The following is a 24,956-nucleotide window of genomic DNA, read 5'->3' as shown; positions in this document are numbered from 1 at the left end:
GGGGTGATTTGGAGCGGTGGGGGATTCAGCGAGCAGGACTCCAACTCTGTGGAGCAACAGGTGACTTCTTTCTTTCAGTCTAAGGGACTGAAGTGGACAACAACTACATTGAGGCATGCCACCCTCTCCCTAAGAAAAACAAGAGTGATAAACTGGCCATAACAGAAAGTTTAAAACCGCACTGCTAAGGCAAGGAAAAAAGCTGAAGGGATCAGATGTCTACTTGAATGAACATCTGACTAAATCGAATGTGGACATCGCTAGAAAAGCACGCTTCCTGAGAAAGCAGGGGAAAATCCAATCTATATGTTCAACCAACTGTAAAGTCCTCATAGAATTAAACGGAACACCAGAAGAGGCCAAAGTGCTGGTCATCAGAGACACTGAGAGTCCCAAAGAACAACACAACAAGTTAATGAAAAATCTTAGAGTGACTAAATAAACACACTACATGCAACCAACCATGACAAGTTCTGAAAGAAGTCATTTATCTCCGTCTGGAGATAATGATAATCAGCAAACGACAAAGATTACAGAATATGACAAACTGGGATTGAAAACTTTTGAATATACTGAGCATAAATCACAAGATATGGAAAATGATATCGATCCGAAAAATAATTTATTCAATAATATCAGCAATTGCTGTTGTTACACAGGGGATCAGTTTAACATTAATGTTAAGTCTGATCATAAAATATCAATTATCCACTTTAACAACAGAAGCCTTTATGTCAACTTCCAAAACATCAAAAAATATGTAAGTCAATTCAAGAAACCGTTCAATATAATAGCCATATCAGAGACTTGGTTCAGCCCTGACAAGAGTGTGGGCTTTGAATTGAATGGATATGAACAGGAAAAAACAAGAATGGAGGGGGTGTGGCTTTATACATGGATAAAAGCTTCACTTATAAGGTGGTGGAAAGCATGAAAGCAGTCGATGATGTGCTAGAATGCATTACAATAGAAATCTGCATGGATAAAAAGAAAAATGTAATTGTGAGCTGAAAATACAGATCACCAGGATCAAATATTGAAATATTTAAGCACTGAATAGAAGAAACTTATTCAAAAGCAACACGAAAGGATGTTTTCATATGTGGGGATTTCAGTATAGACCTGTTAAATTCAAATGAGCACAAAAAGACTAGAGTTCATTAATACAATGTATAATTTGGGTTTATATCCTAAAATCACTAGCTCTAGTAGAATCACACCACACTGTGCCACCTTAATAGACAATATATTCACAAACATTACAGAAGGCAACACAGAGAGCGGGCTTTTAATAAATGACATCAGTGACCATCTACCAGTTTTTACTGTCTTGATCTAACATGGATAGGAAGCCAATGAAGGAAGGCAAGAACTGGTGTAATGTCAAATTTCCTAGTTTTAGTTAGGATTCTAGCTGCAGCATTCTGAACCATCTCAAGACTTTTAGTACTAGCATGCGGCAGACCTGAAAACAGAACATTACAGTAATCAAGTGTGGATGAAACAAATGCATGTATTAGCATCTCTGTGTCAGCCATGGACAGGAAAGCCCGAATTTTAGCTGTCACGTAAGTGGAAAAAAGGGAGTCTTGGTGATTTCTTTAATGTGCTTATCAAAGGAAAGGCTGGGATCAAACAAAACACCGAGATTTTTGGCTGCCACACTTTGTGAAATCACAGAGTTGTCGATTGTTATCGTTACTTGATCAAATTGGTGTCTGTGTCTAGCAGGGCCAATGACCAGCATCTTGGTTTTATCTGGTTTTATCCGCAGAAAGCTTAGCGACATCCAATTTTTCACAGCAGCCAAGCAGGAATCTAAATGAGTCATTCAAGTATGATCATCAGCCCTTATAGGCATACAGCTGAGTATCATCAGCATAGGAATGGAAATTTATTCTATAACAGTGTATAATTTGGCCAAGAGGTGAAATCTAAAGAGAGAAAAGTAGAGGGCCAAGAACTGAGCACTCAGGTACACCATATTTTGTGTCAGATAATTTTGAAGTAATATTACCTTTGATGTAATATTACCTTAGAACTATTTGGTTTTGGAGAAAATTTCACTAATGTGATTAAACTACTTTATAATGATACTAATAGTACAGTCTTATTACCACAAAGTACATGTCCAAGATTCTCAATTAATAAAGGAATTAAAACAGGGGTGCCTTATTTCTCCTTTATTATTTATCGCAGCAGCAGAAATGCTCTCTAATAAAAAATACAGATTTTGGGAAGTTGACAGTGTTAGGCAAACAGCTGGCAATTAGCCAAGTGACAAACAACACGACCATATTCATGGAATATAGTGAACAAATTCCAAAAGTCTTCAAAACAATTCTTTTTTCTTCTTCTAAGGCATCTGGCTTAACCTTAAAAAAATGTGAATTGTTGCCAATTCATTATTCCCCTCTAGCTACAATTAATAATATCCCCATTAAATCAGGCGTTAAATACCTAGGCATACACATTTCTAAGGATAATAACACTTTAAATAATCTCAACATTTGGAATACTTTAGATAAATGTAAATCATATTTAAATCTCTGGTCTCAACGGGACATCTCTATTATTGGCCGAATTTTCCTCACACAAGTGGAATGCCTTTCAAGGTTAATTTACCCAACCTATTTGTTGTCACGCTCCAAAATTATATTTGGAATAGGAAAACACTACATCAGAAAAGGAATTATTGTTAAAGGATATGAGGAAGGAGGTCTGAAAGCCATTGATGCAGATTATTGGCACTATTAGAATTAATTGGCTAAGATCCTTTTTGAGATGAAAAAACCCTGTGGTTCCACATGCCAAACCACATTTTTAGGAATTTAGGAGGCATTGACTTCCTCCTTAAATGTGGCTATGACCTAAGTAAGCTACCCATCAAATGATCTGCCTTCCATCAACAGATATTACAGTATTAGAAACTAATCTACAAGCACAATTTTAGTCCCCATAACACCCCATTAGGGAATTGCAGGTATATTTTACTTAAAAATCAATCCATATTTTACAAAAATTGTCTAGAAAAAGGAATACGGTCTGTGATGCATCTGTTGGATAGTACTGGAAACATTCTACCCTTTGGGGGTTTTTGTTCTAAATTTAACCTAAATGACAGAAGACAGTACAATAATGTTATCAAAGCAACCCCCCAATCGGTAATTGTCATGTCTTATAACATATGTCAAAACAATGTAAACCCGACTCTTTCATTGCTTTTGGTGAATGGTCACAATATCTCTAATCTAAAACTGCCTAATATCACAATCCGGCAAACCTTTACCAAAGAATTCTAGCCATTCTCATCAAACAGAAACTCAATTGTACAATTTTTCTCTAAAAAAGAAGCTGAGAGTTTGAGATAAACAAAATTTTAAGTTTCCTATTGCACCAAAAGCGAAGGAAGTTCACGTTAAAATTCTTCATGAAACATACCCCTCTGGAGAATTTTTAAGGCACCGATTTGGTTTAGATCACAACAATTGCTCATTCTGTAATGAACAAATTGAAACAACTTATTGTCTTTTTTATGAATGTAAATTTGCTAATGCTTTTTGGGAAGATTTTCATGATTGGTTTCGGCTAAATTTGTTAATTTCTCTAATCAAACAAAAGAAAATGTTTTGTTTGGTATATCTGTAAATGATCCAACACATGATCTGACAATCAGTACAATCATCATCCTTAGAAAAAAAATTAGACATAAAAATAGATTAATGAAAACAAAACCACACTTCTACATTTTTCACAAGGAGCTGTCATTACTTTTCATCTCTGAAATGTGTGGAGAAGAAGAATGCAGTGATACTTTGCAATTTAGTTGCGAAGCTTGATGTGCAGAGAACACCTAGCTCTCTCTCCCTACTCCTCACTGTTTTTTTTTGTTAGATTTATTTAAATTTCCATTATTTTCCTTTATCTTTCATTTTTTACCATTCTAACCTCTTGTTATACCCGTTTGTTTTGTATGTGCCCATTTTAGGCTTGTCTGTTGCCTGGATAATTGTCTAAGACACTGTACCATGCCATTGTGTTGTAAATTTGCTAATGAAAAAAAAAGACCACTTTATCTTGTCATTGTAGTTTCTTACAATGAACTTGTTCTCTGCATTTAACCCATCCTATTATATAGGAGCAGTGGACAGCAACAACACCAACAACAAAAGAACTATCAATTATTAACTGTATCACTCAGATTTATTGTATATATTGTATATAGTCTCAGCAGCAATGGGAGTAATAGTTGTGATTTGCCCCTTGAATTGTTGCTTTGTTGCTGGCCACTATTTCCTTGTGGTTTTGGATTGGTTACTGAAGTAATACTTGGGGTAGTATTGGTTGAGGATCAATGACCACACCGGGTTATAGAACTCAGGTTTAATTGTGGCTCAGTAGGCAGACGTAATAACCATACATGGTAGTGGTGTAACCATAATAACAGTCCGGGTAGTACATAACACCTAGTGTAGTTCCAATGGATATACATAGCATTATATCACTACATCCCCCCTGTTTAGTTCTCAATTTTTACAGTATCAAAATACTCTAGAACATTCGGTTATATAAACCAACATATCACACAATTTCAATGTGGTACAATCATTGATCAGCATTGTACAGTCATTACACAGAGGTTGCCTTTTCTTTTCTTTTTTTTTTAGACAACACACTCAGAATTGTCCATCTCAAAAAACAATGAACATATTCAGAGCCCTCCTTTTGTGTGTGATTGTCTCTACTCATAGTCCTTGTAGTGAGCTGGTTTGGAAACAGCTCTTCCATATCTTGTGCGTACTGTCTTGTGTGTTTCACAGGTTTGGCTGGATTAAGTTCCAGCTGCATGAGCGTCCTGTTGAGGTTCTGTGAAGCGGGTTCTTGCGCTCCTCAGTGCATGGGGGTGGTGAATTTCCCGCAGGTGGCTCCTGCCACGTCTGAGTTTGTTCCCATTTGATGTTTGCACAATGTAGCTCCTTGGCTCATCGCACTTTTGTACGACGGTGGCTGGATACCAAGTCCCTTTTTCCTTGTTTAGGACAGATACATGCTGTCCGGGACCGAGTGGAGGTAGTTCTCTGCCGCTGCCGCGGTCATGATGTTCCTTCATGTTTGCTGTTCTCTGCTCCAGGTGGAGTCGGTTTTCCTCCTTGCCTGGGTCCCCTCGACTCGGCAGCAGGGTGGTGACTGGCCTTCCGAAGATCAGTTCTGCTGGTGATGGTAGTTTACTGTCGATGGGTGTTGCTCTGACCTGTAGTAAGGCCACTTGTATGTTACCTCCTTGTCTCATGGTTTTCTTCACAATGGATTTGATGTGTCGCATATGCCTCTCAATGAATCCATTGCTTTTTGGATAGTGGGGTGAGCTTGTCACATGCCTGATTCCCCAGTCAGCCGTGAATTTCTGGAACGCGTGCCCTGTGTACTGGGGTCCATTATCTGTAAGTATCTCGTCAGGCCTTCCAAAAAGAGACATGTACATTTCCATTTTTTGTGCAACTGCCCGGCTGGACACAGGCATGGGCATTTCATCCACTAGAGGGAACTTAGAATATCTGTCCACAATCAGTAAATACTGATGTCCATCGATCTCGAATAGATCAGAAGCTAGGGATTGCCATGGTTTTGACGGTGTGTTGTGTCGGTTGAGAGGTTGCTTTGGATTTGCATCCTGATGTTCCACGCATACGCTACATGACCTGCAGACTCTTTCGATGTCATCGTTCATTCTGATCCAGTAGACACTTTCTCTCGCCAGTCGCCGTGTCTTTTCGATGCCCTGGTGTCCTACATGCAGCTGTTCGAGTATAGAATCAGTCATGGAGTCTGGGATGAGCACCTTTCTGCCTTTGAATATGACTCCTGCTTCAAATGCGAGCTCAACTCTGAATGACCAGTACTCACGTAGTTGTCTTGGTAGATCTTTGATGTTGTCTGGCCATCCCTGGTGGATCAGCTCTTTCAGTGCATTGAGTCTGGGGTCGCTGGTGGTTTCCGTGCGGAGTGCGTCCTGTTTCTCGGGAGAGAAGTTTATCATTGCAACAGTGAGCATCTCTGGATCCTCAACTTCTGCCTCTATTCCGTCAATGCTCTCGTCCAGCTCAATGTTGCTGTTGTTCTCAGGGTTGGGTAGTCGGCTGAGTGTGTCTGCCAGGACCATCTGGTTTCCTGGTCGATACGTGACCTCGTAGTTGTATCCTTGTGTTTTTATCAGCATTCGCTGAAGCTTTGGCGGGGCGGCATGCAGTGGCTTTGTGCATATGGTAACGAGGGGTTTGTGGTCTGTAACTACAATGAATGACTTCCCATACAGGTAGGTATGGTATCGCTGCATTCCATAGACTATGGCCAGCATTTCTCGCTCTATGTTGCTGTACCTGGATTGGCAGTCGTCCAGTGTCTTTGAGCCAAAAGCTATGGGTCTTTTGTTCTGTACTAATGCCACTCCCAGTCCTTTCTGTGATGCATCGACCTCAAGTGCCAGAGGTGTGCTTGGATCATAGTACTTCAGGCAGTCATGTTCACTGATAACTGATTTCAGGTCCTCAAAGCTCTTTTGGTGGTCAGTGTCCCATGTCCAAGGCACGTCACTTTTCAGCAGCACCCTCAGTGTGTGTACTTTGTCTGCGAACTTTGGGATGTAGGGTGACAGGTAGGTCAGCATCCCCAAGAATCTGCTCAGTTCATCTTTGTTCTGGGGTGTCGGCATTTTCTGGATGTCCCTAATTTTGGCTGGGTCAGGTTTGATACCTTTGTCTGTGTACAGGTTGCCAAAGAATGAGATGCTTGTCTGTTTGATTGTGCACTTGTCACTGTTGAACACGATACCTGTCTTGGCTGCTCTCTCCATCAGGTTGGTCAGGTTCCTGTCATGCTCCTCTTCGCTTGCTCCGTAGACTGCGATATCATCGGCTATGCTGACGACACCGTCGAGCCCCTCCAGGATTTGGTCCATCTTTGCCTGGAAGAGATCTTGAGAGACACTGAGACCAAATGGCAAACGTTTCCAGCAGTATCTACCAAATGGAGTTCGGAATGTGGTTAGCAGTTGTGACTCTTCCTCTAGGTGTATTGACCAATATCCAGCTTTTGCGTCAAGTTTGCTGAATATTTTTGCATTTGCAAACTTCGGGTTCAGTTCCTCCACAGTAGGAATCTTGTGTGGGCATCTCCTAAGGCTGGCATTAAGCTTTTGGGGGTCTAAGCATATACGAAGGGAACTGTCTTTCTTTGTGCTGTATGCCAGACTCGAGCACCAGTCTGTGTGCTGTTCTACTTTTCTTAACACATCTTGTTCGACTAGGTTATTCAGTTCATCTTTCATCTTTCAGTTTGTCTTTGATGTGAATGCTGCACTTACGTGGTGGGTCTATGAATGGTTCAGCATCCTTTTTCAGGAAGAGCTTGGCCTTTCCACTGAAGTTGCCAATTTTGTCAAACTGGTCTGGGTATGCTCTCTTCAGGTCTGCACTGTTAGATATGGTCATTTTGGGTTTTGTCTGTCTTGCATCAGTTGCAGTCTATGGATTCTGAAATTTACGTTCAACTTTAGCTGTTTTTCAATGAAGTCCCATAGTTTGGCAGGCTTTCTCTTTTCATCATCAGACCACTGGCGTTCAGTCTTTTTAATCCTTCATCTCCGATTCCACGACATATTTTCCTAGCTTGTTTATCTGCGCCATTTATTTCTTCATCTTCTAAATACAGAGTCATTTTCTGTTTATACAGTGAAATTGCCTCACCCAGGTCCGGGTCGGACCAATTCATCGTCGGTAGATGCGATGCCATGACGTCTCCTGTTGCTAGCTAGCTAGTTAGCTTTGCGGCTAGCTCAGCTCCTGCGCACTCTTGCTTGAATGATGACAGAAATTATCCATGGACAATTTTATCAGTCTATCTTCATTCTTCATAGAGAGTACTTTACCACTACCACCATGAAGTAATACTTGGGGTAGTATTGGTCGAGGATCAATGACCAAACCGGTTTATAGAACTCAGGTTTAATCGTGGCTCAGTAGGCAGACGTAACAACCATACATGGTAGTGGTGTAACCATAATAACAGTCCGGGTAGTACATAACACCTAGTGTAGTTCCAGTGGATATACATAGCATTATATCACTACAGTTACTTGGCCCCCTAGGGTTGCTGATGGCCTACTGTGTTTTTGTATTTCTTCCAATTTTGTCTATATTGTCTATTTCCCAGGTACCTAATCTTTATTCTATGATTAATAATTGCTGAATTGGATGTTGATCTTACCTCAGGAATGTATTAGTATGAACTAAGTTTGAACCTTTTTACCTTGTTATTGGTATTGGTCTATCATGTGACCTTTGCTGATCTGTGTCATGTAACCTTTGCATGTGACATTGCTGACCTGTCATGTGATCATTCCATGTCCTGTATCATGTGACCACTATGAAGCCCTATATAGATCACATGCCATTAGTTACACTCATGCTCTGATGAAGGCCTGTAGCAGGAGGCCGAAACGTTAGCATGTTTTGCTGGCCAAAATAAATTGGTGAAAATGAGGCGCTGTCCCTGTCCTTTTTCGAAACGGTGAGTGCTACCCTACATCCTTGGATGTGGTTTTTGAAGTGTATGTTTTTTGGGTGTAGCAGCACAGTAAGAGTTTCTTTTTGGGAAGGCACATCCAACTCCTCCATTACAATTTGTAATCTGAGTTGAGCATTGTAATGGACACCAATTATCTAAAAATAGAATGTCTTTGTTAGGTTTTTGTATTAATGTAATACGTCCTTGCTTCATTGACTCTGACAGCTCACCCTTTTTTGAACATTCCTCAAACAGATCTAAAACTAGCTCTCTAATATCATCCCAGAAAGTTTGATAAACTCAAAGGGTAGACCATCAGGGCCAGGGCTTTTATTAAGGTACTTCATCTAATTCTTCTAAGTTAAGTGGGAACTCACAAAAGTCAACACTGTCTTGACTAATTTTATTGATAAATAATTTAACTTTATCAAAGAAATACTTGCAATAATGTGGGTAAAGGATTTAGTGTACATCTTTTGATATAAACTAGAAACAAATGCAGAAACTGAAGATTCTTCAGTAGTTAAGACTTCATTGATATAGAGGGATAGCAGTGTGGTTCAGTTGCCTGAATTCTGCTGAGTCAGCTCTGAGAGTCCTGAGCCTTCAGTTGCTAAGAGTAAACTGGTTATTGACCTATTTGTCTTGCTTTGCACAACTTAATAGGTTTGTTGAGAAAATCTTCGCACATATCTTCTCATGAAGGTGTGCCATTTCACTGAGGGCATGTACGGAGGTTTTATTACAATGACGACCATGTTTCCATTTTAACGTCAATTCAGGGAATTCCTGATGGGGCATGGTCTTTGACCTTCTTCCTGGATTATAAAAGAGAAGATAATGACTGTGATAACTTCTCTGTTTTATCTGTTTAGAGCCATTTAAAGCCACACCTACCAGCAGAGAATGTTGTTTAAATAATTGAAGTGAATGTTGGGGTGATGTTATAATATTTTTGGTAGCTTTTTTTTTTGCTCGCGCTCTGGTTAGAGAGAGAGGCAATGAGCCAGAATCAAACCTGAACTTCGCATCCTCTGATATCCAATTCAGTTGGTTTAGCTGATAGAATAATATCTTATCTCTGGGACGTCTCCAAGCAAACTGTTTTACTGTCTGTCAGTGATTTTCAGATTGTAGGTCAAGGTCATCACCAGTTTTCCTGTCTGTACTTTGAATGATTTCCTAAGAATGAGGTTTAACTTATATGTGAATAATTGTGTATTTTGTGTAAGGGCAATTAAAAATGTTAAATATGTGTTTTCCCATTATGAATCAGTGCTGTCTTTCTGGATTGATATGCAGGGCCAGCTACAGTCCAAGGAGATAGTCACCCCTGACAGTGAAAAACAATCAAATTTGGTGTTTTTGTTGAAAACGGGAATCTTGACTTTGTTCTCATTATTCTGTTGTTATTTGGAAAGTTTTTTTATACATAAATGTAGATACTTCAAATTCAACCTCGTTTAAACCATTGGAAGAATGAGCTGAAACTTGGAAAAAAGTTAAAAGTCACTAAAACTTGTTAATAACAAGAAAGCCCTTAAACTCTTTTCTTTATTAGAGAGATTTAAGTTAATTTGAGATAGCCTTGCTTTTGTGTACTTTATTTTATTCTCTCGTTCCTTGTTAATTTTATTTCTCTCATTTGTACCTGTTTTTGTTTTGTTTTGTTATTTTTTTCCTTTTCTTTTGCTCAACCTGAGGGAATAAGACATGAAGATGTGCCTTGTTTGTTTCAGATTGCCAATAAAAGACAAAAACTAAACCGATGTCTATACGAAGGAGTTAAATCAAGTGCAACTGGACTTGGTATATACCGTTGTCTCTTCTAACCTCCTCTAAACATGATGGATAGGATGACTTACAGGGTTTTGCTAAGACCAGTGGGACAGAAAATATTTTTGTTTTTCTTAAACAAGAAATGATACTTTGATGTGATTCCATATCATTTTCTAGTAGATTTTTGGAGAGTATTAGAATTTGAGAGTAAAGTAGAAAGTTGGTTCGAGGCAAATACTTCCACAATCCTTTAGGTTGTTGTTACAATTGTAATGCCCTAGAGGGCGAGCTTTACTGTGCTCACGGAACAGCAGGTTTATGTATGCTCCTGATGATGTGATCTGGGAACATCTGGCTTACCAACAGTGGCCAACAGTAATAAACTGGTTTTATTGATCAGCTCCGAGTGGCCAAGAAAGCAGCCTTAGGTAGACCCCAGTAGATGATTGTGGTTGTACTTGTCAGCTCCCTGTAGTCTACACTAGCAGATGTGGTTGTACTGGTCAGTGTGTGGATGTGAAGCCGAACAGTACTGAGAATGAGCTTGATGTTCAGCTGAGTGTCCCTGGCAATAAAAATCAAACTCTTATCACTTTGTTGAAACCAATATTTATTCCACAATTACCATCAAAGTATTAGAAGAAAAATAGATGACATATTAATTTTAACTTTGCTATCTCCTAACAGGCATACAAAAATACTTTCTTTTTTTGTTTGTGTTTATCATAAACTTCAAGTAATCTACGAACAACAACGTTGTCACAAGGTCAATATCAAACCTCTTAGCACTTAGGACAGGTTGGTTCCTTGTAAAACATTACTGGACCAGTCAGAGGTGAAAGCCACGTTACTGTGGTGAGATTAAATAAATTAGAAGGGATCCTCAAAACTAGTAGAGATTCACACACAAAGAAAATAGATAACCACTTTACTGGCTGGTAAATCTCACAATCCACCAGCCACTGTCACTTCTGCCAGACGTTGGGAGTAAAACAGGACCTCCATGTCATGGTTGATTAGCTAGTAAAGTGTCAACTAGAGCAGAATTTAACTTACTGAAGACAGAGTTGGCAGCGTGACCAATGTTAATTTTCCCCGTTTATGTAACTCTGTCTTTAATAGTTCTATTTGTGGCAAAGGATGGCTTCCTGCCTTCTCTGTAAATCTGTGAAGACAATTTCACACCTCAAGTGAGATGGTTGACATTACAGTACAGACTCTAGTGCACATACACTATTTCTTAAAACAGATGAGTTTCTCTATTCTTTTACACTATTTACAGTCTTTTATTTGAAGGAGTGTTGGTTTAAAATTGAAAGCAGCCTGTTGTCCATTATATTCTTTGGAATTTAGTATGTAAGGAGCCACACATCATTTCACTTATTCCAAACACAAATTAGAGAATAACGTCACAGTATTTTGAACACTGTCATGGATAGAAAAGGCAAGCCAAAATGTCCTCCGAACTATAACATAAAGAGAGTTAAGTTAGGAGGAGGAACAAATAGAGCATTTAGATAGAAATACCAACTATTATATCAACTAATATGTGGATAATTATAAATAATTACAGTACATATAGTACAGTAGGTAGATTCACACGTTCCACATTTTCAGTCAAAACAGCAGCCATGAAATGAAGTAACATGAGTTCATGTATGAATAAGGTCGATTAATTAATAAATCAATTGATGAGTTCATAACCTATGGTTAAAGATCAGTTTAACTGCTGACAGCAGTAAAACGTTCTTAACGTCTTTCCATTAGTAAGTACATATTTTCATACCAAAAGATTCCACATGCCAAAAATAGAATTTTTCACAATGAAAAATGGGCTTGAGATTAAAGCCCTCTGACACTAACTTTGATATAAACATATTCAAATAAACTAACCCTTTACTTGATATTGGTGCAAACTGTGTATTTGTAAACCTCTTAAAAATTGTTGTTTTTGGCACTAAATTAGTTTATGTCAGCTGATTGGGAATTTGAATTTTTAGGAAACTTCAAAGGAAGTGGATGTCAGGGAGCCAGTTCTGTAAACATGGTTCTTTTTTACCTCCATGACAGCAAGCATTCATGGAACATTGTAGCCTTTAGATGGAAAAGGCTTATGACAGCGATCAATGATAGGCTGAAATCAAGCTTGAACAGAACAAACACTGTAAATGTGGCACTGGTTCATTTTAAAAGTTCTCAACATGATCTGAAGCCTCACAATAAATCTTCCTCTGACAACTCTTTCAGTCACCATTGGACTCAGCGACCTTCTCAGCCAGTATCTCCTGGAAGGTGGACAGTTGTTTCATCTGTTCTGTCTGCATGGAGTGTCTTCTCATAAGCTTCTTCTTCATCTTGAAATCAGGACCCCTCTTGGGTGAGGCAGGAGCCACAGGGATCAGGATCTTATGGCAAGAATTGATGGGGGATGTGGGCTTCCCATTAGCCCTGATATCTGGGATGGGCCTCTGAGGGTTGATATTGAGTGGAGGCAAAAAGCCAGGTCTGGTGTGGGAAATGTGATCCAGGAGGAGTGTCCCAGAACCCCTACGCTCCATGAGCCCTGGGTGTCGTCTGCGCACAGTGATGGGTGACACTGAGAGGGGGATGTTCTCCAGGGACTCCCTGGAAGAGCTGGTGAATAGAGAGAGAGGGGAGGCATTGTACTTCCTCTGCTCTGCAGAGACCCGTCCTGAATCTGGAGATCCTGGGATGGAGTCAGGGCAGAGGTGAGTCTCTGACTCATAGTGTTCCATCCGGGTCAGTTTGGGGTGAGTGAGGGCCCGGGCTCCACCAGGGTTCTCCTGGGATTCTGGAGCAGTGTTTCTGCGATACAGAATCTGGTGTTGCTGGACTTTATCTGCCCAGGAAGGAGTGCATAGTGCCGCACAGTCCTCCGAACAGGAGCGGTCAATGAGTTTGGGGGAACAGGGGTCATGGGTCTCGATGCTATGCCGACGCGACAAAAGCGGTCTGGCTGGTTCTGAGATGGACAAGCCGCTCATGTCACAGCTACCCTCCTCCTCCAGCCTGCCATCCACCCTCTCCTGGGGGACCTCACTCAGCACTGAGGGGGCTACCAGACCCCAAGGCTCTGAATTCAGCCTCTTTAAGAGCTTTCGTGGAGGCGGCCTCTTCTCTCCTGGAGGTCGGGCTGAGGGTAAGGGTAGAGCAGAGTGGAGTGAAAAGCTGAAGATCCCCTCCTTCTCATCGACCTTGTCTGCTCCAGGGGAGCCAGAGGTCCCAATCTCCACCTCAGATGGCGACATGCATGTGGGAGACAACTTGTCAACTACGCCGGGGGAGGGAGGAGAGTTGAGGTACTGTTTGGTCTTCTTGGTGCCTGAGGGAGATGTGTCTGTGGTGATGATGATCACCTCCTTGCCTTTAGCCTTGCAGGCATCCAGCAGGACCTGCAGGGTGTCACGGTCACCCCTGTTGATGGCATGGACCAGTGCAGAGGAGCCAGAGTAGTCTTTGAGGCTGGGGTCAGCTCCATTCTCAAGGAGAAGGGAGACCACCTCCCTCCCTGATTGTTCTGCACAGGCGTGCATCAGGGCAGTTCTGCCACTCTTATCTGGAATGTTGGGATCAGCGCCTTTTTCCAGGAGGTACCGCACCATCCTCTGACGGGTTTGTGGATCATCATAGCTTGCTAGGCAGGCTGCAGTGATGGGGGTCTCTCCACGCTCATTCCCCTCATTGATATAAGCTCCACCGTCCAGCAGTAGGCGGGTTAATCTCAGCTTGCCCTGGAAGACAGCTTTGAGCAAAGCATTCCCCTCGGTGTGGAGGGTACCTCCGTCTCCCATGGTTCCCTCCTTCAGCTTCTTCCCTTACCTCGATTTTCCTACACTGTGTGCGTTACCTGAACACAGACTGATCACATGACCTGCAGGGGAAAACAAATAGGAGTCAAGTTAGCTTTTCTGCAGCTCTCTGATGGTGGTAGAGACTGACCACGATTTCTCAATCATAGAATCAGAATCAGAATTAGAATTCACTGGAGTAGGTGAGCAAATGTCCTCATACAAATAACTTGATTTATTAAAGGAAGCAACAAATTGATTATTTCAGTTGTTGGTATTAACTATAGTGAGCAGAAATACAGACAGCAGGAGGTGCTATGGAATTTTATTTTATGACATTTTATTTCTTTGTAAAGCACTTTGTAACATTGTTTTAGAAAAGCGCTATATAAAGTTATTATTATCTAAACATCAGACTTGATAGAAAAAAAATTCATAGCATCTCCTGTTGGCTGTGTAATACTGAGCTTTAGTGGGCTGCAGTCAGACTCTCAGCTTCACAACATTTAATGGAGGTTTGCTGCAAATTCAGTTTGAGTTTCATGATTTCGTCTTTTAAAGCGATAGTAAATTATTATATCCACCAAAAAGCTTGTCAAGTAGCCTTAACAACACAGCTTTAATTATTCTACAGCTGTGTCATTTAGCTTGGGACCAACATTGTCTTATAAAATTATTTGCTGCATGACAATACGTGAGTGGGGCACTTGATAGAACTGTTGGTATTGTTTCTGTCCCAAACAGGTAAACTGGGATAGATGTCATGTCTCTCTGGTCTCCAGCCTGTGTAATCTAACCACTGTAAAGTATCCAGAAGGATGTTGTGTGTTTGATTTTAAACCTGATACGATATGCATGTCTCTCTTCTCTTTGTGTCTTTACACTGACTACCTGTGTAGTCAGTGTGCAATTAAAACCTTTGTTGTTGTCTTTCTGGACAGTTCATGAACTGTACTGAGTTACCTGTAAACCCATATCAACATGTACACTCCTGTTCACCCTCGTCATTCTACCTCTGAAAGGTTACTGTCTATATATAGTGATATATAAAGTCTACTGTCTATGTCAACTGTCTATGTCCACTTAGAGTATACTTTAGTCTGCTGTCTATATGTAGTTATATGTGTAGTCTACTGTCTATATAGTGATATGTATAGTTTACCATCTTTATGTAGGGCTATGTATAGTGCTGTCTATGTCCACTTCTAAAGAGCTGAACTCTAGAGCCAGACTTTTCTCTCATCTGTACCCAAAATGAACTGAATTCCTGTCTTCCATCAGAGATACTCACAATCTCCTGTGTTCCATCAGAGATACTCGCGATCTCAGTTCATTCAAGAAAAAAAGTTTGATCTTCCAGACCTACCTTAATCCCTAGATCGTCTCTAGTGACACCTTCCAGCTAATCTGAATTGGCGCTAGTTGTTATTACCATGCCTGTACTTATATAAACACCAATCTTTGATTATAGGAAAGAAGAGGAGGAGGTGGAGTAGCTGTTACGTATACTCAAAGATGTGTTCTTGTGCAAACAATTGTCATTTGGTACATATAACTGCTTTGAAAATCTCTGTTACATAAGTTAGCAGTGTTAAAACTATTCTATTAAATATCTATAGGCCACCCAAATTTTCAGCTAGCTGTATTTTTGTTGACTTTGCAGAATTGCTTTCCATTATTGTAACTGACTTTGGCTGTGTAATTTCTACTAGTGATTTTAATATTCATGTTGATATCACAAATGATAGGACTGCTCAAGAACTTTCCTTTATCCTTGGAAACTTTTGATTCTCTCAGCATGTAAAACAGTCTACTCACAATAAACCCAAATACTGGACCTGGTTATCTCCAAAGGTCTTAATATCTCAAATGTCATGGTCCTTGATGCTGCCTTATCGGATCATTTCTGTGTTTTGTTTGTTTGTTTGATATGACTGTCATAGTCGACACTTGCACTAGGTCTGAAACTGTAAAAAAAACCAAAACAAAAAAAAAACCCATATCAGTGAATACAGTCTACTACTACTACTTTCAGCTGATCCCGTTAGGGGTCACCACAGCGGATCATCCGTTTCCATCTCTTCCTGTCCTCTGCATCTTCCTCTGTCATGCCAGCCAACTGCATGTCCTCTCTCACCACATCCATAAACCTCCTCTTTGGCCTTTCTCTTTTCCTCTTCCCTAGCAGCTCCATATTCAGCATCCTTCTCCCAATATACCCAGCATCTCTCCTCCACACATGTCCAAGCCATCTCAATCTTGCCTCTCTTGCTTTGTCTCCAAACTGTCCAACCTGAGCTGTCCCTCTAATATACTCGTTCCTAATCCTGTCCTCCTTCGTCACTCACAAAGAAGGACCAGAATCAGTGAATACAGTAACATAGCATTTTCTCAGGCAATGTCCTTGATACTCTCCTCCCTTTCAGTGTCAGTCAATGATTTTCTGGACAATTTTAGTTCTAAAATCTTAAATGTTGATGAAATTGCACCAGCTAGAGTCAAAGTCACTTCTTGTAATTAAAGGACTCTGTGGAGGAATGTCCCACAGGGCCAAACTTCAGAAAAGAATGTGTCGAAAAGCTGAGCGTAATTGGCAGAAAACCAAACTTCGAATTCAGTAGTCTCCGCAATAACTATTTAGGCTGAAAAATGCAAGACAGTTATTCCTGTCTCAGATCATTAATTCAGAGAATAATAGTGCTGGCACACTGTTTGCCACTGTGGATAAACTCACCAATCCACGAGTACCAATGCCAACTGAATTCAGTTCTACAACGTCGTGTAATGACTTTGCTTCTTTTTTTCAGATTAGGCAAACTATTGATGCCTCCTCAAATTAGTTAAATAACACGCCTCGGCAATCAACTAGAAATGATCTGATAAAGATGACTCATTTTGGTTTAATAAACCTTGAAGAAATTGTTTTACATCTCACACTCCTCGCACTGCCTTGTTTCATTGTCTTCAGATTTTAAAAAAATAAAACTTTTTAGTTGTCTGGTAACAGATGTATTAAAGATAGCCAACAGTTCACTGCTTTCAGGTGTCTTCCCCAAAGCCCTGAAAACTGCATTAATCAAGCACTTAAAAAAAAAAAGCTAATATGAATGCAACTTTACGAAACAGCTACAGACCCATATAAAATCTGCCATTCATTGGTAAAATTATTGAGAAAGTTGTCTTCAGACAATTTTGCAACTGTCTGGCAGTAAATAACTACCTTGACATTTTCCAGTCTGGATTTAGGCCCACCACTTAAACACTGGTTTGGTCTCCCTAATAGCCTCAATTGGTTCATGTCCAACCTACAAGACAGAGACTATTCTGTATCCATTGGTAGCTGTACATCAAATCCTTTCCCAGCAACATGTGGCGTTCCGCAAAGGTCAATTCTCAGACCTCTGTTATTTAATCTTTAAATGCCCCTGTTAGCTGAAATTATTAAAAATTGTGTGGTTTCATATCACATGTATGCAGATTTTATTTTTATTTTTGATATACTTTACTGATCCTCGTAGGGAAATTACAAAGACGACATGCAAATATATATAGCTATGTCACCAAACAAATAAAGTTCAATAGACTCCTGAGGACGGTGCATCAAACAAATTAGTAGCTGGATATTCCAAATTTTTCTCCAGTTAAATGAGTGCAAGGCAAGGCAAGTTTATTTGTATAGCACATTTCAACAACAAGGCAATTCAAAGTACTTTACATAAAACATAAAAGGCATTAAGACAAAATTTAAAAAGCAACACAACACAAAAGATACAGTGCAGTGTAAGATGATAATCAAACGCTTCAAATTTGATTTAATAAAAGGCAGTGGCAAACAGGAAAGTCATCAGCCTTGCTTAAAAGAACTGAGAGTTGCAGCAGACCTGCAGCTTTCTGGGAGTTTGTTCAAGATGTGGTGCATAAAAACTGAAAACTGTCTCCAAGTTTAGTTTCAGAAGATCAGAAATGTATTTTGGCCCTAAGCCATTCAGTGCTTTATAAACAAAGAGCAGTATTTTAAAATCAATTCTGACAGACAGGAAGCCAATGTAAAGACCTCAGAATTGGAGTGATGTGATCCACTTTTTTGGTCTTGGTAAGGATTTGAGCAGCAGCATTCTGAATCAGCTGCAGCTGTGTGATCGATTTCTTTTAGAGAGACCTGTAAAGACGGTGTTACAGTAGTTGAGTCAACCGAAGATAACCCCATGGAAAAGTTTTTCCAAATCCTGTTGAGACATAAATCTTTGAATTCTTGATATATTCTTCAGGTGGTAGTCGGCTGACTGTCATTATCTTAATGTTCATCATTCATTCATTCATCATCAGCCACTTCTGCGGGGTCGGGTCATGGTGGCAGCAAGCTAAGTAGGGCACTCCAGATGTCCCTCTCCCCAGCAACGCCCTCCAGTTCCTCCTGGGAGATTCCAAGGCATTCCAAGGCCAGATTGGACATGTAGTCCTTCCAGCAAGTTCTGGATCTACCCCGGGGTCTCCCCCCAGTTGGCCGTGCCTGGTAAACCTCCAAAGGAAGGCATCCAGGAGGCATCCTAACCAGATGCCCGAACCACCTCAACTGGCTCCTTTCAACGCGAAGGAGCAGCAGCTCTACTCCAAGCCCCCTCCGGATGTTCGAGCTCCTCATCCTATCTCTAAGGCTGAGCCCAGACACCCTATGGAGGAAACTAATTTCAGCCATTTGTATCCGTGATCTCACCCTTTCAGTCACTACCCAAAGCTCATGACCATAGGTGAGGGTTGGAACGAAGATTGACTGATAAATTGGGAGTTTGTCTCCCGGCTCAGCTCCTTCTTCACCACAATGGTCCGGTACAATGTCCGCATTACTGCTGATGCTGCACCAATCCACCTGTCAAGTTCCCTCTCCAGCCTACCCTCACTTGTGAACAAGACCCTGAGATACTTGAACTCCTTCACTTGAGGCAAACCTTAATGTGGCTATTGAAATTCCTGTCTGAGTCCATTACTACACCAAGATTTCTGGTTTGGTTTCTGGTTTTTAACATGACCAATTATAGCTGAGCACTGACTTTTAATCGTTCTTCCCTGGCTCCAAAGACAATTACTTTAGTTTTATCTTTCTTTGATTGAAGAAAATTCAGAGACATCCAACCGTCAGGCTGTTCAATGCACTTACTCAGCACTTACTATACGGGGTTATAGTCCCCTGGTGACATGATTTTGTAAATCTTTGTCGTTTGTATAATTATGGTAACATATTTTGTTGTTTTTCATAATCTGAATTAGTGGGAGGCTGGGAGCATATAGATGATAAACAGAAGCGGCCCCAGAATGGAGCCTTGGGGAACTCCACTGGTCATTTTGTCTGCTTAGATTTGTAATTACCTATAGACACAAAGTAGTCCCTGTCCTTTAAGTAGGATTCAAACCAGCTTAGTGCTGTGCCAGAGAGTCCCACCCAGTTTTCCAGTCAGTCTAGTAATATGTTGTGGTCGACTGTGTCAAATGCATCACTGAGATCCAATAATACTAGGACTGAGATTCTGCCACCGTCTGTGTTTAAGCAGATGCCATTAAAGACCTAAGCAAGAATAGTCTCACTGCTGTGGCGTAGTTGAAATCCTGACTGGGGAGCGTCTGGGCAGTGTAGCGGTCTATTCCATTGCCTACCAACACGGGGATCCCGGTTCAAATCCCCGTGTTGCCTCCAGCTTGGTTGGGCGTCCCTACAGACACAATTGGCTGTGTCTGCGGGTGGGAAGCCGGATGTGGGCATGTGTCCTGGTCGCTGCACTAGCGCCTCCTCTGGTTGGTCGGTGTGCCTGTTTAGGGGGAATAACGTGATCCTCCCATGCACTACTTCCCCCTGGCGAAACTATTCACTGTTAGGTGAAACGAAGTGGCTAGCGACTCCACATGTATCGGAGGAGGCATGTAGTAGTCTGCAGCTCTCCCCGGATTGGCAGAGGGGGTGGAGCAGCGACTGGGAAGGTTAGGAAGAGTGAGTTAATTGGCCGGATACAATTGGGGAGAAAAAAGCGGGGAGGGGGATCCAAAAAAGAAAAGAAAAAAGAAATCCTGACTGGAAGGGATCAAAACAGTTGTTTTCATTTTTTCAATTTTGCTATTCAAATTCGACCATGTCTCTCTGAATTTTAACATTGTTTAGAAGTAGTATTATAGTTGTTAAAATTTTAATTTTGGTCTCAGTCGTTTCCTAACAGACATACTAACATATGCAATGCATTAATATCTCAACTGGGTATTTATCTTGACAGAATATAGTTTAAAAACCGGCAGTCATCTTGACCGCCCATGGTCGTTTTAGGTAGGAGTGAAATCCCGGTGGTTCTAGTGTTTAACACAGGTCTGGGATGGGCTATAGACACCGACGAGAATAAATGATGAAAATTCCCGCGGTGAATAGAAAGGTTTATAAGTGAGGGCTGCATGATTTCTTCAACACTGTGACATCCGTACACCAACCCTCCCTTATGTAGAAGCACATGCCGCCACCCCGTGTCCCCCGATAGGTCCTTATCGCGGTCTGCCCGGCGGAGCTGGAACTGGGGCAGATGAAGTGCACTGTCTGTGAGATCCTCACTAAGCCAGGTTTCAGTGAGGCACAGGGCGGTAGATGTGGAAAAGTCCGACGTTTTTGGGTTTTTTTTTGTTGTTTCAGAGAAGCAGTTCGTCTTGTTGGCCAGGGAGCGGACCTTCGCCCGGTGGACTGACGGGAGCGCGGCTCTAAATCCCCGCTGACGCAGTTTAACGAGCGCGCCGGCTCGCTTACCCCTTCGGCGTCCTCGTCGTAGTCCCCACAGGGCTGTACCAGTCAAGACCTCGGCAAGACTTCAGTTAAAATGCTCAATTGAAGTCTGTTCAGTTTGTCCAGTGGACAGGTGAAGACTTAAAAGTTCGTCCCTGCTGTATGTGACCAGTGAGTGGGCGCTGGAAACGAAACAAATAAACAAAAACAGGAACAAGTACGAAAGCGCAGAACCGAGGCGCTCCCATCCACGGCGCCAATGATCTGGACACATTTGTGCATGCTTTTGTCCCTTGCAGGCTGGACTCCTGCAATGGACCGTCCGCAGGTCTGTCTAAGACAGCAGACAGCTTCGGCTGATCCAGAACGCTGCTGCCAGGGTTGTAACAAGTACCAAAAAAGCTCAGCATATAACCCCAGTTCTCAGATCATTATATTGGCTACCAGTTTCTCGCAGAATCAACTTCAACATTCCATTGCTTGTCCATAAATCCCTGATAGTTTAGGTCCAAGATCCCCTGACCCAGTATAAACCTTGCAGACCTTTTAGATCGGTTGGTTCTGGATTACTGGATTGCAGAGTCAAAAGTGAACATGGTGAAGCTGCTTTTAGCTTCTATGCTGCTCAAATGTGGAACAAATTGCCAGAGGAGCTAAGACTTGAGACAATGCGGACTACTTTCACATCCAAGCTGAAGACCTGCCTGTTTATAATTTTCTTTTAAATCTGATTTATTTCCCTGTTTGTTTTATTGTTTTTACTGCGTGCTGTTCTTTGTTTTATTTGTACTCTGTGTGCTTTTGCTTGCTTGCTTTTATTGTTTTTATCGTTTGTTTCTTGTGCTTTTGCCTGTGTACTCTGTAAAGCACTGTGGGTGGGCTTTGGGCATGAAATGTGCTATAGAAATAAGTTTGCCTAGCCTTGCCTTGTCTTATTATTGGTGTCCAGTAATGAGTCCCTTTTTACATGCACTTGCCATTTTTATGCACTTATGGCATTATTGTTGTGTTCAACGATTTTGTGGGAACATTAATCTACTTTCTGTGATGGTCTGGCAGCCTGTCCAGGGTGTCTCCCCGCCTGCCACCCAATGACTGCTGGGATAGGCTCCAGCATCCATCCCCACGACCCTGAGAGCAGGATAAGTGGTTTGGATAATGGATGGACGGATTAATCTACTTTGTACGTTGATTCCGCTATTCACCGCTTCTTGAAGCTCTACCACTTACTCTGAATGTGCTAAACATGACACTTACTCTTGACTATGATATGATTACTGTATAGAATTACTGCATGCAGTACTACTAATAGCATTATAATATTACTACTTCATATAATACTGCTATAAAATGATTACTATGTAGCAAATGTACTATTACTACTGCTTTGTATCATAATACTATGACATGACTACTTTGTAATGGTCTATGATGTTAAGTTGGTAACATTCAAATTTATCTGATAATTACTGAATAAGACACTTTGGTTAAAAGCTTCTGCTAAATGAGTGAAATCGGGAGAGGATGAGCTCTTCTAACAGCAAACAACATGTTGATGTTCACATTCTTCTAAAAATGCCCAGCTGTTATTGGCTGTCAGTCAAATCAAACTTCCTCCCTTCAGTAAATCCCATCTGACCGTTGTGTTTCATGTCAAATCAGTGAAGTTTGAGGCTTCGTGAGCTCTTTAACTCTGAACATGGTTAATGTATGCCATTTAACCTCTGCTAGATCACATTTGATAGTCATTTTTGGTGATGAAGTTGGGAAGCCAAAATATCCTCAAGAATAGGATGGGTCTAGGGTCTAAGGATAGAGGGTGCCATATATTGTTGTATATTATAGTGATTGTAAAGCCCTTTGGGACTACCTTGTGAATTTGGGCTATACAAATGACTTGACTTGCCTTCAGCACAAAATATTGAATTTTCATATACAAAAATGTGGTTTGGATTGATTGACTGACTTGATTGACTGATTGATTGATGCACATGTACATATTCAAGGTATGGGATGATGGGATGATAAGGCAGAACGCCGAGGAAGTGAAACTCGGCCCTGGTGACATTTAAAACTCAACGAGAGACCAGAAGTGATGAATTAGGCATGAATTTGAATTTTTCTGTTGGTGCAATAAAGCCACATTCCCCTGCAGGATTACAGTAAGCTACTTAATAATGTATTATCTGCAGTGGGCGTGAAAAAGAGATGGTCTTTCAAACAGGCTGTGGTGGGTGGGATTCACGCGGCACGTGGCCATGTTTAGTCTCCCCTGCAGAGGCTTAGAAATCACCAGACGACAAACCAAACCAGCTCACTTCTCATCAGCAGGCAAATCAGAGAGAGAGAGAGAGAGAGAGAGAGAGAGAGAGAGAGAGAGAGAGAGAGAGAGGAGAGAGAGAGAGAGAGAGAGAGAGAGAGGAGAGAGAGAGAGAGAGAGAGAGAGAGGAGAGAGAGAGAGAGAGAGAGAGAGAGAGAGAGAGAGAGAGAGAGAGAGAGAGAGTGAGAGAGAAGAGCTGTGCAGTTGGACAGTGTATTATTTGTATGGAGTGTGTGTGTGTGTGTGTGATTTCACGGTGGAGATCTGATGACAGACTGAGCCGGACTTCGGACTCCTGTCTGTCTGTTTATGACGTTCATAACGGGACAACCAAGCGGAGCACTGTAACCCAGACACCTTGAGTCTCTCACCTGTTACAGCACCTTCCATCTGATTCACACGGTCTGCTCTCTCTGTCTCTCTCTCTGTCTCTCTCTCTGTCTCTCTCTGTCTCTCTGTCTCTCTCTGTCCTCTCTCTGTCTCTCTCTCTCTCTCCCTGCTCAGCCACCAACCTGCCTTCATAAAACCACCTACGCGTGCGCGCACACACGCACGCACACACGCGCCACACACACACTGTAGCAGTCAGTCTTACCTTAGCAGTAAAAGGCTGATGCCAGATTTCCCAAGCAGAGTTATATGAAGGTGTGTACAAGTCTGTATAAACCCATGTTGCCTCAAATGATCCTCGATAAGCCTACCGGTGTATAAATCTATTTAAAGCTATGGAATATTGTATAATGTGTTGTCACCCCCATCCAAGGCCAGCCTGCGTTTTCTTTCAGCAGTGATTTTTTTTGTTATTTTCTCCTCCTGACTGCTGAACACAATGTTGAGCTCCCCGATTGCAGTACACTTTTTACAAGGTAACCGTCCTCAGGTACACCCCCCCCTCTCTCTCTCTCTCTCTCTCTCTCTCTCTCTCTCTCTCTCTCTCTCTCTCCTCTATTTTTTTAACTTACAGGGCAATTGGCAATCACTTCAGTTCTATGTAAGAGGTTCTGTAACGGGCGATTCCTCAATTTGGGACATTTTTGGCTTTTATATTTAAAAAAAATAAAAATAAAAATCTTTAAAAAAAATTTTTTTTTTTCTTTTCCAAAGCTCTATGACGTGGCCTGTAGCAAATATCTTAGCATGGCTTTGATCGTCCTACGAATGAGTTTGATGTTATGGTGCTGTTTCAAGTTGTAACAGCAAAATGTGATGGTAATGAGACGTCAATGGTAATGACAACTTTCACTTTTGGGAGGAAAGGTTGGCTAAGTCTTAAGACTTGCTAACCTAACTTGTTAGCTAGCATACAATGTACAATGAATATACGTGAATAAAGTGAAATTTATTATTTCATGAACTAGAAAGCTCATTTAATAACTTGTTTGTAATGACGCCTAATAAACATGCTCTCAGATCAGACGTATAAAGCTTCACATTACTGACATTTGTGGACATGAAAAAGTCATTCTCCTGCTATGACTGGTCGCGCGCCTCTGTCACGTCTCGTTTCCATGGCAACCACGTTGTTTCTGTTTGAACAAAACGTTATCACTGTCTAAAATGTCCGTGTGACGGTAATGACAGCTGTATGGCGGACAGCGGCATCTTAACTGTAACAACATGTGCAAATTGCCATATTAAACCACATGGATTGAATATGTCTTTTTAAATTATTATGAGAAAACGCAAAGTAAAGCTTTAATGAATTTAACCATTTGTGTTACTTTATTATAGAGGGGAG

The 24,956-nt window shown here is 41.2% G+C and overlaps 1 protein-coding gene across 1 annotated transcript; it reads right to left on the bottom strand.

Moving 5' to 3' along the window:
- Window positions 1-12,584: 12,584 nt before the first annotated feature.
- On the bottom strand, window positions 12,585-14,153 carry LOC130118422 (ankyrin repeat domain-containing protein 34A). The gene has a single exon (XM_056286868.1). The coding sequence runs from the start codon at window positions 14,151-14,153 to the stop codon at window positions 12,585-12,587; it is 1,569 nt and encodes a 522-aa protein (XP_056142843.1).
- Window positions 14,154-24,956: the final 10,803 nt, after the last annotated feature.

The sequence above is a fragment of the Lampris incognitus genome, chromosome 9 (genome assembly GCF_029633865.1).
Source record: "Lampris incognitus isolate fLamInc1 chromosome 9, fLamInc1.hap2, whole genome shotgun sequence".
Lineage (NCBI taxonomy): Eukaryota > Metazoa > Chordata > Actinopteri > Lampriformes > Lampridae > Lampris > Lampris incognitus.
Note: the sequence above shows the minus strand (reverse complement) of the source record. Positions and strands in the feature narration are given on the sequence as shown.